This window comes from Pollachius pollachius (genome assembly GCF_949987615.1).
Source record: "Pollachius pollachius genome assembly, chromosome: 4".
Lineage (NCBI taxonomy): Eukaryota > Metazoa > Chordata > Actinopteri > Gadiformes > Gadidae > Pollachius > Pollachius pollachius.
Genome location: NC_136937.1, coordinates 14550079 through 14569030, shown reverse-complemented (window position 1 = coordinate 14569030; position 18952 = coordinate 14550079). Strand labels below are relative to the sequence as shown.

At 41.5% G+C, this 18952-nt stretch overlaps 2 protein-coding genes across 2 annotated transcripts; both read left to right on the top strand.

Moving 5' to 3' along the window:
• The first annotated feature begins 600 nt into the window (after positions 1–600).
• LOC307074090 (uncharacterized protein) lies at positions 601–3819 on the top strand. Its single transcript, XM_079734094.1, has 5 exons — positions 601–942; positions 1620–1727; positions 2131–2244; positions 2585–2714; positions 3257–3819. Exons 1-5 carry the CDS (start codon positions 780–782, stop codon positions 3387–3389), a joined length of 648 nt encoding a protein of 215 aa, XP_079590220.1. The 5' UTR covers positions 601–779; the 3' UTR covers positions 3390–3819.
• Positions 3820–16225: 12406 nt separating this feature from the next.
• On the top strand, positions 16226–17803 carry atp5mea (ATP synthase membrane subunit ea). The gene is made up of 4 exons (XM_079734724.1): positions 16226–16302; positions 17103–17157; positions 17507–17605; positions 17721–17803. Exons 1-4 carry the CDS (start codon positions 16267–16269, stop codon positions 17744–17746), a joined length of 216 nt encoding a protein of 71 aa, XP_079590850.1. The 5' UTR covers positions 16226–16266; the 3' UTR covers positions 17747–17803.
• The last annotated feature ends 1149 nt before the right edge of the window (positions 17804–18952 follow it).

Here is an 18952-nt window from a genome sequence, read left to right as displayed (position 1 = left end):
ATACAATTTCGCACGTTGAGCACACAGTTGTGTGACTCGTTTATTTAGTTTTAGAAAACAGGAATCAAAACGTGCTGCAAGTGAACATATGCAGCATCGGGCTCCGCGTCATGAGAAGCTCGTAATCCTTAAAGGGACAGCGATCCCTGAAACACAGAGACAGTAAACGACATGCCTAACACAGTGTAAAGAATAACACATAACAAAATACTGTAGGTGAATTATGTTACACTCACTACACTAGGATCCTTATGGTATTTTGTGTTTTTCGCAAAATTCTAAATGGAGGTAAATCCTTCAGACGGAAGTCTGAAGGTTCTTGAGGCATATTTCTTCAGTCACCCTCTACAACTGCGGAAAGTTTCAGAAAAAGTATGACAGCGGTTTAGGCTGTGTAGGTCTTTTTGGTGAAATAATAATAAAACTAACAATTAAAAAATATTGACTCACACTTTGTGCTTGGCTCCCTGTATGGTAAAGAGGAACTAAACCCTCTTAACCATTTATTTGTATTTCCTTTTTTTCTTTACTTCCTTAACACAATGTTTGCCTAAGGCTTTTCACTTCCTCTACCTCTCTAGATTAGCACCATATAAAAGACACAATACCATGACAATAAGACATTGATTTGACTTAGCGTATTTCCGTGAAATAGAAACTACTGTTACATAAAATTACATTAATTTGAAAACAAAATAGAAGGTAAATAGCTTGTAAGCCTGTGAAGTAAGTATCTTCTGTATTTGAATGAATTTAAAAAGTGAAGTTGAAAGTGCATAATGTCCAGGACTGAAAATGGGAATGTGGCCGCTGGGGTCACCACCAAGGGGGTTAAGGAGAGGATTGTGGATATTTACGTCAGTGCGGAAAGTCTGTTTGTTTATGATAAACCCTGGATGGAAGGAGACAGTAAAGGGGCAGCTGTGGAGAACGAATACTCAGGTATGAGATTACAACACAAGGCCTTATACTATTTAACACAACTCAAACACAATGTGAGTACTAAATGTTTAAACTGCATATTTTTAAAGACATAAAGATACAATGAGTCTCTTAATAGCTTTCTCTACAGAAATGTATTACTTTTAAGCATAACGCACGTGCTTCCCTGGCAGAATGAAAAACTAAAATGTATAACAGAAAAAAAATCGATGGCCTATTTATTGCAGGACTTTCACTGTTTATCAAAGGTAAAGCACTTTAACAACACAATAATCTGAATTGTAACAAGGATCAGATATTTATAATCAGGTAATTATCATTATTATTATTATTGAGTAGAGGTAGTTGTAGTAGTAGGAATACTACACTCGTAGTAGTAAAAGTTGTATCAGTGGTAGTATTAGAAATATTATTATTATTATAAGTAGTAGTAGTAGCAATGATAGTAGTAATATAATTGTAGTAGTAGTAATAGTAGCACTGGTAGTAGTAAGTGTAATAGTAGAAGCTGTATTGGCAATAATAGTAGTAGTATTATTAGTAATACTAGACATTTCCAGATACAACATAGTCAGTCTATTGTGTTCCATTCTCCACGCTCCCACCAGGACCAGTGAGGGCTTGAGACTGCAGTCTCTAACTGGTCAGTTGTTCCTCTCTCACTCTCCCTCTTTAAGAGGTGACCAAGGCTTCAGGGCAGAAGAAGGCCTGCAGGATCCTAGCTGTGCTCCCTTGGCTCCTCATGGTTCTCCTCCTTGTGGTCGTCACAGGCCTCGGAATCGCCCGTGAGTAGAGCCAAGATGGTCGTATTCACACCCAGATGATTCCACTGCAGTATTCGGTGCATTTGGCAAAACAAACCTTGAATCTAATATATGTCTTATCTTTTGATGATTGCAATATACCCATTAGACAGAGGACAAGCACAGAAAACACACAAACACAATAGCTCATCAAAATAATTATTGATTGGCTCCATTTATGTACAGAGGATGCAAACTATTGGCGAACAGTTTACTACCAGTGCCCTTGTACATCAGAGGAGCAGACCGATCGTTAGTGTGATGAGTTTACTCTAACACATTACTGTGTTTGCCCTACGATGGCGCCTCTTTGAAAAGAGTCTTGTGTGATGAGTTGGCAAATGACAAAGTTAAGTATTTGATTCACTCCCACCCCCACATCCAGTGAAGGAAGAAAAGAACCAGAGGAATTTTGAAAGAAAGGAGCCCATGGCCAATAATTTAAACAAAACCAGCACAGTAACAGAGGAGTCTGACCCGGTCCAGGAGAAACTATGTGGTGAGTACAACAGTACTGCATAGCAACAATAAAATAGTAATAGTGTACGCGCTTGTGTGTGTTGATGCATGCATACATATACATTGCTGTTGTGGAAAAAATCATCCTGATATTAATGTCAGGTTATAAACAAATTATAACCAAATTATAACATTGTTACTAGTGCATCTAATAAATGCATTTCTACAAATGATCCTTGCACCTTGAGATGACTCCCATTATTTCTCCATTAAGTTAAGTTACTTAGCATTTCAATAAATGCTTCTTCATGAATTGCCCTGCATCAGGGAATTCCATTAATTATTACTGTGTCTAAATTCATGATTTTGTATTTCGATAGGTGGTTGTGGTGAGTGGAAAAGATATCACTGCATTTGTTACTCCATCTTCCCGCAAAAAAAAAACAAGAAGGAAAGTACAAGAAGGCAAGCCGAGAACATTATGAGGTTAAACAAGCCAACCCCGCCACGGTAACCACTACAGAACAACCGTGCTAATAAATGATCCCTTTCATTTGGATATTCTCCATTTTTGTGAAACAAGGAATTTGTTTCCAAATTGCCACCTGACAAGCCAGCATGTGTGGGTCCAAAGAGACGATGTGTATATGTGTGGAGGTGGGTGGATGGAACTATTTTTCAAAAGAGGCCTGTGTGTCTGAGAAAGTCTCAGTAGGATGCTTGTTTCAGCATGCGTTGGGATGGAGGGGCTGTTTACTTTGATAGGCATGGGGGTTTTAGGGGGTTCAATTATTATCATAGAATGGAATAATGATTAATGGAATCATTTACATAAGTTCAACTAAACGTAAGCAAACAAGATGGCAGTGGTTACAGTCACAGCCTATCCGTACCAGTCTCCACAAGGTCACTCCCATCACCTTTGGTTTGTTAATATCAGGCCTACAATCCCACGATGTGAAAGTACCCCTTTCAGAATCATGGACACCCGATGTATCTCTGAAGATGCTTGGTAAATGCTGCCGACGACTTAGCGATCGTTTCTTTCACAGTTTTGGGTCCGCCAGCCCGGAAGTAGAAGCCTGTGTTTTGATGAAAGACGTCAGCCCTACAGCTCAGAGACCTCAGAGACCTTTCTCCTACAGCTCCAAACAAAACTGGATCTGTGAGAAAATAATAGAATGAGCTCACCATGGCAGAGTCCAGCCAACCCGCCCACAGACACACTGATGTGGAAAATGGCATATTTTTAATAACATCACATACGTTTGCTCATCTTCTTTACTGTATCACTGTTTCACTTAGAATTCCCTTTGTGTATATATTTAAGTTACATAATTTGCCGTCTACTTAATACTTTGAACATGTGCACATTCCATGGTCCTATTTTGCACATTCTTGCACGGCAGTAAAGCTTATATTTTAAAAAAACAGACTGTTCTCTTTTATATTCCTCAGATATTTGCCATATTGTTTTCTTAATGTAAATGTTTCTATTTTGATATTGATGATCTGCTTTCAGTACATGTGGCTTATTTTCTTACTCTATCCTATCTTTGTTTGTTATTGTTTGCACCAAATACCAAGAAAAAATATCCATGTAATAAAGCACATTTTGAGGAGGATCCACCTGATTGAATGTGTGTAATGCTTGTGACAGGGTGAGAGGATGTGTGTGAGGGATCTTGCCATAAACCGTCTTTCTATCACGTAGAAAGTGTATTGGGCTAATTTGTCCGTCCGGTGGCCACGTTGTTGCAGGTAATGGGTTCCTTAGAAACATTAGGGGGCGATATAGCAAACATTGTTTGCTATATCGCCCCCTATGGCCCAATCTGGATAGCCTTCACATAAATTAATCTTCACCCATGTGGCTTTAACTACACCAAGTTTAATGATGATTGGCTGTTTAGATAACTGCGATTTTTGGCTCCTTCAATTTGATTGGACCATTTTATGTGTCGGGCGGCAGTGTTCTTTAGTCAATGGACTTACTCTTACTTGAGCAGTGATGCTGCGATCCATTTGTATGGGAATAAAGTAGCAATGTTATCAAGCATGTAAGAGCATTTAAAATCTACATTAAAATGGCCAACGTGGTACAAATACAAAATTCAATGTCGGAAAATTCAGTGTTAACATCCGGGGACCCAAGGAAGAGCAATTGATCCTAGATGCTAGATCGCGGTCAAGCAAGGAGAGCGGGAATAAGAGCGTCACTCGATTCTTCTTTTTTGATACAAAAGTTAATTCCAAACAGCACTTTACACAGTAGCCTATAATAGGAAATGCTCAAAGGTAAATCAACGTCAGTAAACACTGACTAGCGTTTTGGCTTTTTATTTTCAAAATCCGATGGCACAGATTTACTTCCATACTGTTTACTCTCAGAATTCCGAGTAGGACCGACCAAAAGGGGGCGTTCCTCTTTGAAATGCCGCAAGAAATCTGGGAGATTTCACCACTTGCAACTCGTATGGGTGGTGTAAGAGGCATCAGGATCACACCATTAGAGCCTTCGGCCCTTAATGTCCCAAAGGTGGTCAAATCAAACAATCCGTCTGAAACTAACAATTACAATAGGATTTCTCGCACTTGGTGCTTGGCCCCCTATATGGTAAAGAGGAACGAGACAATCTCCAACATTTCTTTGTATTTCCCTGTTCTCTTTACTTCCTCATCACAATGGTTTACCTACCTACCTACCTTCCTCTACCGCTATAGACTAACACCACATAAAAGACACAATACCATGTATCTTTGACATTGTTTTGACTTTGTCTGTAAGCCTGTGAACTAAGTTTCCGCTGTATTTGAGTGAATTTAAAAAGTGAAGTTGAAAGTGCATAATGTCTAGGACTGAAAATGGGAATGTGGCCGCTGGGGTCACCACCAAGGGGGTTAAGGAGAGGATTGTGGATATTTACGTCAGTGTGGAAAGTCTGTTTGTTTACGATAAACCCTGGATGGAAGGAGACAGTAAAGGGGAAGCTGTGGATAACGAATACTCAGGTATGAGATTACAACACAATGCCTTGTAGTATTTAACACAATTGAGTACTAAATGCTTACGCTGCATATTTTTAAAGACATACGCTAGCACAGCTGTGTGAGAGACTCTTAAATGTTCTCTCCCAGAAAATAATGTTGTATTAGTCAATATATATTATATTGCACCTGGTTTCCTGGCAGAATGAAAACATTAAAATGTAAAACAGAAATACGATCTATTATTTAGTGCAGGACTGTCATTGTGTATCCATGGTAAAGCACTTTTACAACACAATTATTAGAATTGTATCAAGGATCTGATTTATTAATCATTTAATTCTTGTAGTAGCAGCCGTGGTAGATGTAGTAGTAGTGGTAGTAGTAGTAGTAGTAGTAGTAGTGGTCGTTTTGTATTAGTAGTCGTATTAGTTAGAAACAACATGGTCAGTCTATTGTGTTCCATGCTCCACACTCCCACCAGGACCAGTGAGGGCTTGAGACTGCAGTCTCTAACTGGTCAGTTGTTCCTCTCTCACTCTCCCTCTTTAAGAGGTGGCCGAGGCTTCAGGGCAGAAGAAGGCCTGCAGGATCCGAGCCGTGCTCCCTTGGCTCCTCGTGGTTCTCCTCCTTGTGGTTGTCACAGGCCTCGGAATCGCCCGTAAGTAGAGCCAAGATGGTCGGATTCATACCCAGATGATTCCACTGCAGTATTCGGTGCATTTGGCAAAACAAACCTTGAATCTTGTATAAGGGCTTATCTTTTATTGATTGCAATAGACCCATTAGACAGAGGACAAACACAGGAATCGCTCATAACAATAATTATGGATCTGCTTCATTTATGTACCAGGGCACGAGTAGTAGACTAAACTAGTAAAGAACAGTTTACTTCCCGTGCCCTGGTACATCAGAGGAGCAGACCCATCATTAGTGTGATGGGTGTTAAGGACAGGCCATTTCCTTTAGGAGATCGCTACTTTATTCAATCATAGGGCTAGATGATCTCGGGTCCTAAATTAGTTAATCTGTTATTTTAAATGTCTCCGGCATGCTTGATGGGCAATGAAATGGGATTTGACAAGGCTGGGACTAATGTATGGGCTAGTTTGATTTGATACCCCTTTGACCCGGAAGTTGTGGGGACTTCCCTATTTACCAATCTGTATTCTGAGGGAGAGGGAGAAGGCTTGCTCCAACATCAGGGACTGAGACTTCACAACCTACCGCATGTCAATAAGGGGAGGACATCTGAGAACCTTTTAGGAAAACACCTTGAAGCCAACAATGCTGGGGTGGGGGTACCGTCATCTATCCATTTTGTCGTTCAATTGAGCAAGCCTTGTTAGTAATACATCCGGCTAGAAAGCGTTTCACGCCCTGACACACTATGAAGCCGGTGTTGCAGAAGGCTTGTGATCTCTCTGTCCAGTGTACCGTGACGTGAGCGCCACCTGTGTTAGTCCTCAGTGACGCTTTTTTTGAAAAGAGTCTTGTGCGATGAGTTGGTATTTGATTCAAGTATCATTTAGCATTTGTATCGCCAACTGTAGCCACAAAGTCTGATACTGAGGCCATGCCGATCTCCTGACTTCTTTGAGGCGTAGACTCCTTAAGCCGTCTAGCATCCTTGCAGACGTGTCCACTTCCACACGCGTGTCCACGCACCATTGTGTAATGCAAATGAACTGGGTGTCTGCCACAATGGCTGACTTCAGCCATGGCCAACCCTTAACTCTCCACGATGATCACTCACCTGTGTTTCCTTGGTTGTTATTACTGTCCACGATTTGAACGTTTCCCGTTAAGAATCATGTTCACCCATTGGCTCATTGAAGATTGTTGGTAAATTTCTGTCTGTGTCTTCCCATGATCATGCTTTATTATTAACAAATACTTTCCTGCAACAAATGTCCTAAATAAATGTTTCGTCATCAATTGCCCTGCATCCAGGGAATTCAATTAATTATTAGTGTGTCCATGTAGGTCTATGTTTTTTCGTATTCTCAGAGCAAAAGGGTTGTACTGATAATTGGAAGACTTCCCTGCAGTTGTTACTGCATTTTGCCGCAAATTAAAAACCAAGAAGCAGTGAGGAAAGCCGAAAAGATTGTGCCTACAAACAAGCCGACCTCGCCACCATAAACACTAGAGAGGAGCAGGTGAGCTGTCCTTCTCCTTCAGCGTTATGTTGTCGACCTCTCTCCCCCCAACCATGCTAATCAATGATCCCTTTCATTTGGTCATTCTCCATTTTTGAGAACCAAGGAATTTGTTTCTCACTTTTCATCTGACAAGCCAGCCTGGGTGGGTCTGAAGAGCGGCGATGAGGGAGTGTGGAGGTGGGTGGATGGTACTCTTCTCACCATTGGAAGGTAAGATGCTGAGTACTATTTTTCAATAGATATTCAAAAGAGGCCCATTGTGGTATTATGTCACTATGGTGCCCGAGAAAATCTCAGTAGGATCCTTGTTTCAGCATGCGTTGGGGATGTAAAGGCTGTTTACTTTGCTTGGCAAGGGGTTAAATAAGTATTATAGAATGGAATAATTATTAATGTAATAATTATACATAATTTAAACTAAACGTAAGCAACCAACACGGCGGCAGTGACAGTCACAGCCTATCCATACCAGTCTCCATACGGTCACTACCATCACCTTTGTTTTGTTTATATCAGACTTACGATCCCACGTTGTGAAAGTACCCCTTTCAGAATCATGGACCTCCACTGGCTCCCTGTTGTAGCTCGCATCAGATTCAAGATGATGGTACTGGCATACAAGGCAGTCGATGGAACTGCCCCTGCCTACCTCCAAACATTGGTAAAGCCACACACCCCAGCTCGATCCCTCCACTCAACTACCTCAGCTGGACGTCTGGTACCGCCACCGCTAAGAGCAAGCAAAGGTCGATCAACAAAGTCACAACTTTTCACTGTTTTGGGACCTCAGTGGTGGAACGAGCTCCCTGCCGATGTCAGGATCGCTCGCAGAGTCGCTCACTAGCTTCCGCAAAAGACTCAAAACTCACCTGTTCAGAGTTCACCTCGACTCTGCATATATACCCAGCCCCTTCCGGCCACCATTGTATGTTGTACGTCCTGGCACTTAATGTACGCACTCATTGTACACACTTAATCTACATTGCACTTATTCATAGTACTTAATTGTGTAGCATCTGCAGTAGATGCTAGCATTGCTGTACACGGTGAATGGGTTAGCCTAGTGATTGTTAGTACTTGCACTTGGCTCTATGAACATCTTTACTGTACTGACAGCGATATATTGTTTCACTTCTTATGACAAATGTACTTATTGTAAGTCGCTTTGGATATAAGCGTCTGCTAAATGCCCTAAATGTAAATGTAAGTGATGTATCTCTGAAGATGCTTGGTAAAAGCTGCCGGTGTTTAAGCAGTTGTTTCTTTCACAGTTTCGGGTCCAACAGCCCGGAAGAAGAAGCCTGTGCTTTGATGAAAGACATCAACCCTACAGCTCAGAGACCTCAGAGACCTTTCGGCTGCAGCTCCAAACAAAATTGGATCCGTGAGAAAATAATGTAATGAGCTAACCGTGACAGGGCCAGACAACCAGCACACAGACACACTGGTGTGGAAAATGGCATAATTGTAATAACATTACATACAGTATGTTTGCTCATCTTCTCCACTGTATCACTGTTTCACTTAGAAAGCCCTTTGTGTATATATTTAAGTTATATAATTTGCCGTCTGATGGCCATTGTAACCAATAATGTTGGTACTGGAGCTGTATTCGATGACCCTCTTCCCATTCCAGTCGGTATGAATCCCTTTGCTTCTTCACCGTGGAAAATCACTTGGTTCCTCCAGCCATGACCACCTCTCCCTTTCCTAATATACTGTGTATTGCAGATACTTAATACTTTGAACATTAGCACATCACACATGCCTATTTTGCACATTCTTGCACAACTGTAAAGCCTTCTTTTAAAGAACATGTTTTCTGCCTTCAGTACTTGTGGGTTACATTTTTACTTTAGCCTATGTTTTTGTTTGTTTGTTAATGTTTGCATAAAATGCCAAGACGAATTCCTTGTAATAAGGCACATTCTGAGGAGGATCCACCTGATTGGAGGTGTATAATGCTTGTGAAAGGGTAACAGGATGTGTGCAAGGGATCTTGCCATGGACCATCTTTCTATCACGTAGATCAGGTAGTTCCTCATAGGATGCTGATTGACTTGAAGCCTGTGGGGTATACTACGAACCTCGATTAGTGGGTTAGCGAGGTATGTTGCGCTCAAAGCCTGGGTTAGCTGTGACACGAAAGTCGCTCTCATTTAGCGTCGCTGCATCACCATGGCTCCCTTACATAACCAACAGCTATGTCAGTGACACAATATGCATTTTTTATTCTGCAAATTCATATTATAGGTGTGAGAGTTGTTAAGAAAATTCACCTCCATAGTCACCCTGGACTCACAGGCCGACAGAGTCTCGTCATCATTTATGTCCTGAAAGAATCAGGGAAACCTATTATAGGCCATTCTTCCAAAATTCTGCCAACATTTAGAATAAAACATGACACTTTGCCTTGACAGTTATAGGCTACCTCTGCTTGGAGATTGAATACCACTGTCGGCAGCTCCCTCAATACAATGTCTGTTCCTTCAACTAAAAAAATACACAAATGAATTTACACTCTCACATTTGATAAGTAAGACAATTTTGTATATTCATTGCCCATACATGAATACATATCCATTACAAACGCATCCACTCAGGCCATCATCGGCTGCCCTTCATTATTAGCAAGGGCCAGCTCTGGCGAAACGGTGAAGGGCGGTGGAGTTGACCCCCATCCAGTGGTGTTGCTCAGGTTTTTTTTAACAACTACAGCTACAGCTGTACAGCTGTAGGTAATCAGCATCAGATTAAAGGTTAGTGCCTAGCCTATTACAAACCACAGGCTACATTTACCTGAAATTATTCTAATTGACGCCTAAAACTTACCACATTGAATTATGTTGTTGTGCTTATTCCGAAATTGAACCCATGTTCTCAAGGTCGTGCTGGCACCACATCTAGTTGGGAGGAATAGGCATGATGATGGACAGGCGAGATTTGATCCCTGACTAATGCTGGCATTCTGGCCTTATACTAATCCAATACGCCACCGCCGCTACCTCTCAGCAGTTAAAAACATATGCTATACATTTCTTACATAGGGTGTATTTAATGTGAATTCCCTAAATGATAGAATAAAGCAGGTTGGACGTTGCTTTTGCATTTTGAAATCATCATCATTCTATTGGGATTAATGGTGAACAATTCTGCATTTGGCATAGTTATTTTTTAGACAATATGCCAAAACTTTTCACTTACAAATTTACACAAACGGTTATTTTTTTGCCAGCATGCCTCCCTAGACATATTATGTGCAACTGTGTTGCCCCTAGCTGTAATCTCATTCTTGAACTCCTCATAGGAGTTTATTATAACAATCTGTTCCTTTTGAGTGAAATACAATGCTCTGGATCTATCCATTTTGTAAAGGGGAAAACCTGGCTTGACAAATTAACTCCTACGTGAGCTTTGTGGTACCATTTAACTCTGATTGTGAGTTTCGTCTTTGTCGATCCAGGTTATCCAAATCAAGCCTTGGTATGTTCAGTGTGCTTCGTAGTAGTGATGGGAGTTTGTGTGGACGATGACTGGTTGAAATAGCCTCACCTGGCCGAGTCTGATTGGACTCTGGGGCCAGGTGAGGCTGCAAACCTGTTGCACATTGAGCAATCAGTGTGCAACAGGTTAAACCAGCCAACACCACACACACTCAGGTTACAATAACACGTGGCCAGCTATTTTAATAAACGGCCATTTCCCCCTCTCCTTTTGAAAAAGTAACATCGTTCACACACTTCCTCTTTCTGAATATATACATAGGTCGCACTTTTGGCGCAGAATTCTCTGTTTGCATGTAAAAGAAGGCCACAAATGAAGGAAAATGTCTCAGCTTTTCTAAATAACCATGTACGTGTAAGCGGGGTCTCAGTGAGTTCTCCTAGATGGCAACATGTAACACCAGGCCAGGTAGAATTTATCGCAAACTTTGCAATAAACTCTGGAGGAGCACATCAACGTCACCTAGGTGGCATGAGGTACTTTAAGACAGAACATCCTGAGTCAATCAACCTCTACTTAGGCTCTACGTTTGTTTTGTGTGTAAGTGTGTTGATGCGGACCCAAATGGTGTCCGTTTACTTTTGGTACGCACAAAAAAACTAAATCCTGTTGACTGTGTTGAGCTTATTTGTTTCACAAATTTCAAAGGTCTGGTCAGGTTATTAACTCTGATGTTAAAACAAAGCAATCACACAGCGACACATTTGTGCAGGAAATCAATGGAAGAAAAATATCGATATAGGACAACATTTAAATAATCAATTTAGAAATTCACTTAGTATTTACCTTTCGAAACAGCGTGTCAGCAGATGGATAAATGGCAGATATCTACGTTAGATTGCTTTACTGCTATACAGCACTTATAGGCCAAGAAAAAGATGGATGCTATAGGTGTATGTCTATAGAGGTCAGAGCACACCAGTCAAAAGTTCTTGATATAAGTAATGTGAGGCAGAGTAAAACAAAACCAAAACAATCAGGTGAATGTACTGTAACAGTACTACAGAGCTGTATTATACAGCATTTCCTTTTCGAAGATTCATCTTATAAATGTTCCACAGGGCCGATGATATCAATCGCCTCTGTAGGACTTTACACAGTTGTCACCCTCTCCATAGTTATCAGGTGAAAGAGGTGCCAAGTACCTGTAGAAGTAGATTGTACACGCTTCATAAACCATTCACGTCGACTGAGCCAGGACTAAAACGTATAAACAATGTTGATTAAAAACAATGGAAAGTATGACATTTGATTATATAGCTAAGATTAATCTAGTCATGCCCTGGTTCACTAAAGGAGCAGAGCAATGATTAGTGCACCTGAGTTGGTTCTACCTGGACACCTCTGTGAATATAGTCTACTGAAGAACCACATGTGATGCCAGTCAAACACCAAAAAGGGTATTTTTATCAGGCCGATCCACGTTGACTCATTCAGTCAGCTCGTAGAAGTGATGAAACAGCAGACCAGGTCCACGCGTGTACCTGTGTAAGCGGGTAAACCTATAGTTGAACACACTGTGACATGTTGACCCTGCAGATATAAATGGAGGGTGAGGCTGCTCAAGCCAAGCCATCAACCACAGGAGCCATCAACCACCGGTGTTCAGTTCACCCAGGCCGATCCCTCAGACGGCACCGTCCCGTCACTCCTCTTGCCCTGTGAGTCATGTGACATCACTGCGGATTCACACCTTCCTCTCCTGCTCCCTCCCTCCTCCATCGGGTGACTTTGAAAACCAAAAGGGAAGAGATTAAATGAGGATAATAGACTTTGCATGAATATTGATGTAACACGTGCCATGTAAAATCGCTCAGCAGCATTGATTGTGTGTGACTGAAAATGGCAAAGTGGGCACCGTCATGACTCATGTATTCAGGATCCACCCCTTGAAATTTCCTTATATTATCGTATTCCTCATGCTATTCTGTGAAAAGTAACTCACGATCATGTGTTTATCAGACTTTTTTCTTTTCTCACTTTCAGCTCAACATTATTATTGTTTCTATGGTAACTTTTTACACTAAATGCAGTTGAATAAAAACACAATATCACCGTCATCTAGGTCATATTTTACCTATATTAAACAACCTTTTTAAAACATGCGTTGGACACGGACCGAGCCGCCGAGCCCCTGTGGGTTATTACATTATTACACCATTAGAAAGCGCAATAACACTCAGTGCGTGAGCCTCTAGATCAGTGGTTCCCAAACTGTGGTACGCGTACCCCCAGGGGTACGCCACGTGACACAGGGGGTACGCGAAAAAATGCAAAAGAAAAAAAATAAAAAACATCGTTTGTAAAGAGCGTCATTACATGTTTAAACCGGCGGATTAATAAGCGCCTGTTCACTCACTGTCATGCATAGACATGTATAGGCTACCCTCTGGTGGTCAGTGAATTAATTGCACTGCCGAAACAAACACGTTGCCCGCCGCCCGGCTAACCGCCGTAAATGGATAAATGGCTAAAAAGGATAAATTGCCCTTCCAGAGGGACATCCACTGCTGCCACCAGTCAGCTAACAGTCGAAGGTGCACTTTCCAGCGACAACAACCCACATTATTCGTCACCTTCAACGTCGTCTACCTTTGACCGGGATGCTAGCGATGCACCTGTGGCTGGTCACGCTGAGAGCATAGCCACGGACAGTGGTGAGGAGTCCGATGCAGAGCCTCCTGATGCGGGAAAGCATGCAGCGACGGGCAAAGGAACAACCTCGTCAAAAAGGCGAAAATATGATGAAAACTATATTGCTTTGGGGTTCACTAAGATTAATACTGGTGGATTTACTCGGCCACAGTGTGTTATATGTGCAAAAGTACTGTCTCACAACTCAATGAAACCGTCACTGTTGCGCAGACATTTAGAAACAAAACATGCTAATTTGAGAAATAAGCCATGGGAGTTTTTTGAGCGAGAATTGAGAGGACTTTCTACCAGTAAGACTTGCATACGGGAGACAGATACCGTTAATAGGAGCGGGCTACAAGCATCTTACATGGTGAGTTACAGAGTGGCTAAAACTGGCAAACCACACACTATTGTCGAGGACTTAATTGTCCCTGCTGCCATGGATATGGTCGGGACGATGCTGGGGGAAAAAGCCAAAAAAACTATACAGACCATGCCTTCATCCAATAACACTGTTTCTCGGAGAATCAGTGACATGGCCGAGGACGTGTTAAAACAACTACTACGTCGTGTACGAGCCAGTGAATTTTACGCGCTACAGCTGGATGAGTCGACAGATGTAGCCGGCCTGGCACATGTCCTGGTATATATGCGATACATTCATGAAGGGACAATTAAGGAGGACATGCTTTTCTGCAAATCTCTGGAAAAAAGGGCAACTGGAGAGGACATTTTCAAAATGCTGGACACCTTTGTGACATCAAACGGACTTATGTGGACACAATGTGTTGGTATCTGTACCGATGGCGCACGGGCCATGTCCGGGAGACACAGCGGAGTAGTAACGCGCGTGCAAGCGGTTGCTCCTGATGCCACTTGGATTCACTGCAGCATCCACCGAGAGGCTCTTGCTGTCAAGGGAATGTCTGCCAGTCTGAAAAATGTTTTGGACACAACAGTGAAAATGGTGAACTTTGTGAAGGCCAGGCCCCTGAACTCTCGCATTTTTTCTGCATTATGCAGTGAAATGGGCAGCGATCATGAGACGTTGCTACTTCATACAGAGGTGCGCTGGTTATCAAGAGGCAAAGTATTAACACGTTTCTTTGAACTCAAAGATGAACTTAAGATTTTCTTCAGTGATCACAACTTTCATTTGTCTGAGCATCTGCACGATGAAAAGTTTCTTACACGCCTGGGTTATCTGTCCGATATTTTTTCTCGTCTGAACGAACTTAATCTTGGATTACAAGGGGTTTCAGCAACCATATTCAACGTGCGAGATAAAATTGAAGCCATGATAAAAAAGTTGAACCTCTGGTTAAACTGCACGGAGAACAACAACACAGAGGTCTTTCCCACGTTGCATGAATTTTTATGTGCAAATGAACTCTGCCTGACAGACAGCATGAAACACGAGATAACCGCGCACCTCCGTGAGCTGGCTGCACAGCTGCGCAGGTATTTCCCCGAATCTGACAGCTCAGACAGTTGGATACGTCATCCGTTTACAGATGTGCCTGCTTTCTTATCAACATCTGAACAGGAAAGTCTCATTGAGATCACAACAGATGGTTCCCTGAAAATGGAATTTAATCAGAAGCCACTGTCGGATTTCTGGATCGGACTGTGCACAGAATACCCCGTGCTGGCCAAACGCGCTGTTAAGACTTTGATGCCCTTTGCCACCACGTACATGTGTGAGAGTGGATTCTCAGCTCTGACAAGTATGAAAACAAAATACAGAGCAAGACTTTGTGTGGAGAACAATTTAAGACTCAGACTTTCTCAAATTCAGCCAGATATTGCAGACCTATGCGCATCCTCTCATGCACACCCTTCTCATTAAAGCTGCGGTGAGTTTGTAATTTAGTTTCAAGCGGTTTATTATTGAATATGTTCTAGAAATGTAGAAATGTTTGGTAGATTACTTTTTTCAAAAGTGAACTGGTGTTGCACACTAAAAATGCTGGTAAGAATTGATCCATTTGGTGAAAAATAAAATAATATAGAAATGTATAGAAATATGTGTGTGTGTGTGTGTGTGTGTGTGTGTGTGTGTGTGTGTGTGTGTGTGTGTGTGTGTGTGTGTGTGTGTGTGTGTGTATGTGCGTGCGTGCGTGCGTGCGCGTGGTGATGGTGGTGGGGGGACTTACAGACAGGTTTTTTGTGTGTGTGGTAGTAGGGGGTACATGGCTGGAGGTCAGATGTCTAAAGGGGTACGTGGCTGTGAAAAGTTTGGGAACCACTGCTCTAGATAATAACAACAAATCCATTCCACTAGGAGGCGCCAGAACCATGGTAATTTATACATGTCGCACTGGCCTTTGGTTTGTACGTCAACGTCCTCGCCATGTTGCAGAGGGCAATAAACAGACTAAACGGGGGAGCTGCCGTTTTTATGGAAAAAAAGGCACTTAACATTTCTCAACCGATTTTAAGGTGTCGTTTATATATATATATATATATATATTTTTTTTTTAATTATTTTTATTTTTTTTAATATATTAATATGTAACAAATATATGTCATATAAATAAACATTAATACAAAACGATTAATTGAAATAGTATGACAAATGAAAACAATTTACTGCTTTTTATTTTACTGCCCCGATTACATTTTCCAGCCCAGCTTTGCCTCTCCAGTATGGCGGCTCCGTTGACGTCGACGTCCATGTTTATAAATATGTCCGGAACCCTCAGCGCTCTAGCTGCTACTCTCTTCCGCTCGACCCGGAAACTCATCAATATCTCTCCAGCGCTAGAATGGTTCCTCCAGTCGCAGTGTCACCGCTTATCAAGGTAAAAACTCATATTCCTTGACTTAAAATAACGCTTTATACCAATAAAGCATCGGCATATATGCAGTAGTCGACGCACTACCTTTTAAATGTAATACAACCAGCTGACCCGTACGACCCGCCTGCTGCGAAGCCAGCTCCTCATGACATTGACACCGTCGCGGTGCAACTACACGTTCTTCACACAGTGGCTTCTGCTGGAATCATATACATTACATTTTACCATAATCTAGATATGGAATTGTGGTTATGGTTTTATTTTGTAACGAGCAATTGTCCTTCGGTGATGAGGGATTAATCGAACTACAAGGTCAATGAGTCCTGTTCAGAGCGGACTTTGCCATGGGAATCACCTCCCTCCTCCACCTGCTGACGCTTTAAAATCATACAATACACCGATATGCATATCTATTGCTTTAGGTAAAACACACCGATATACATCTCTACTGCTTTGTGTACAGCTCTGATGTTTTCAAACCATACGATGCGCCGATATACAGTTGTAATGCTTTACAATCATTTGATGCACCGATATACCGCTCTAATGCTTTACTTTTAAATGCATCACGAAGATACTGTTGTGATATTTTAAAACCATATGATGCACCCATATGCAGCTCTGATGCTTTACTTACCTCCATACTATGCACGGATGACGTCAAATGCTTAACAACTATGCAATACACCAATATAGTGATTGATTGATAGATGGATAGATATAGTTGGACGATGGATACTCTTGCTGAAACGAACAACCGTTGTCATATTGGTATTGATTCGGCTCTAACCCCCCTCCTCCAGACGGCCAGATGGTCCGCCTTGTTCCTTGGCGTGCTGTATGGCAAGCAGCGGTTCGGTGAGTACGATGCCTGATCGGTGCACATCCGCATGAGTTCTGCTTCTTGTAAGACATCGCGGTCACTTTAAAGATTGGCTCAAGATAAGACAAGGTATTGTGCCAATATCAATAGCCTTGTTTGTAATCTGCATCAGTCAACACCTCACGACTAAACGTGAGGTGTTGACTGATGCAGATTACAAACAAGGCTACTTATTTGCCCATACTTAATAAAGATAGTTAAACAATGAACTGCTTTCACTGAACAGTAGACAGTGACCTTTTTTGTTTGTTTGGGATCTGTAGAATATGGGTTATGTTGGAGGGTTGGCTGTGGTTGACAGTATCGTTGTGTGTTCTTATCAAGAATACCTGGCGCCCATCGCTGCGGAGGAGAGGAAGATTGAGGAGGCGGAGAAGGCGACCAGAGAAGAGCAGGAGCGCATCGCTAAAGCACTTGCCGAAGGTAACGCATGCAGACACCCACGGCACTGTATTAAGACCTTCCGCTTGAGTCATGGAAACGTATCATTTAGAGCGATTACATTTTACCTGACCTTTTTTTTTTTCTTTCTCTGCAGCAAGTACTGACACCATCCTGAAGTAAAGTCCCCTTGCAGCTGTACAGTTATGATTCAACCAGAATAAAGATTTACTCAATTAAGAGTGCATCGGTTTTTTTGTGTTGTCATGGGTGGCCCTTGTGTGTGTGTGTGTGTGTGTGTGTGTGTTGCCCTTCAGTGGGAGATGAGCCCTAGGGTTATAATCCTCTGCTTTAGCAGCAATCCCAGGATTGGGGTCAGAGGCCTGCTGAGAAAGTGCTGTATGGACAATACCCCTGGACATGTTGCATGGAATATAGTAACCTCCTCTGTGACAAACTCACACTTTGAACTATAGAAGAAAAAGAAAATTGCACACAATTCTAGTGAAAATACATTGCTTTATTTACGTCATACATCCAAACTTTAAATAGTTTATTCAGCCAATGTGTACTAATACTCCATGGTATTATTACTCCCTATGATTTTGTGTTCATCTTAATTCTCAGAGCCTATGTCCTCTGATCAGCACAACACATTTAGTGGAGCCCCCATTGAAACACATCTTAGTGGAACATGCTTACCATAACAGACTTGCTGGTTCTTCACCAAAGAAAGCATTAATAACATGAAATGAGTAGTGCACTACTCTACTTGTGAACTAGAAAAATAATATTCTTGGGAAGGTATTTACAGCGGTATTTACAACATTTTGAATTACTCTGCCCTTTAGTCAACTTCATCTTGAAGTTGAGCAATCGTTCAAATAAAGTCATACAAATTATTTTATAATTCCATTAAGATTTGTACAAAACCAGGTTAGAGAAGCATTGTTCAAAATATATGTAGGAGTCCCCTGGTACTTCTGTGCTTGGGCTTCAACTAGAATTTCTGTGGCCTACATAACCTGATGATATACTTCGTCTTATGTCCTTGAATCTAAGTAGGCGACTCTTACAGACTTTTATAATATAAAGGCGTTGTTTAGGAAGCATCTAAACTTTGTTAATGTTGTGGGAAAATGAATCCATAGATTCCTTTAATGTAGATTATGTAGAACACTGGCCAGGGATTATATGGGTTGCAAAGGTAAACAATCTTGTTTGTAAATGTCTCATGACTGGATGTAATATTAAAGTAGGGGAAACCTTCTTTAAAAGTAGGGAAACCTTCTTTATGAAAATACAATATTATGTTACAATTTTAATTCTAATCCCTTTAATATAGTATCGTTTGCGAAGAAGCATATTTACAAGAAATGTATTTACTTT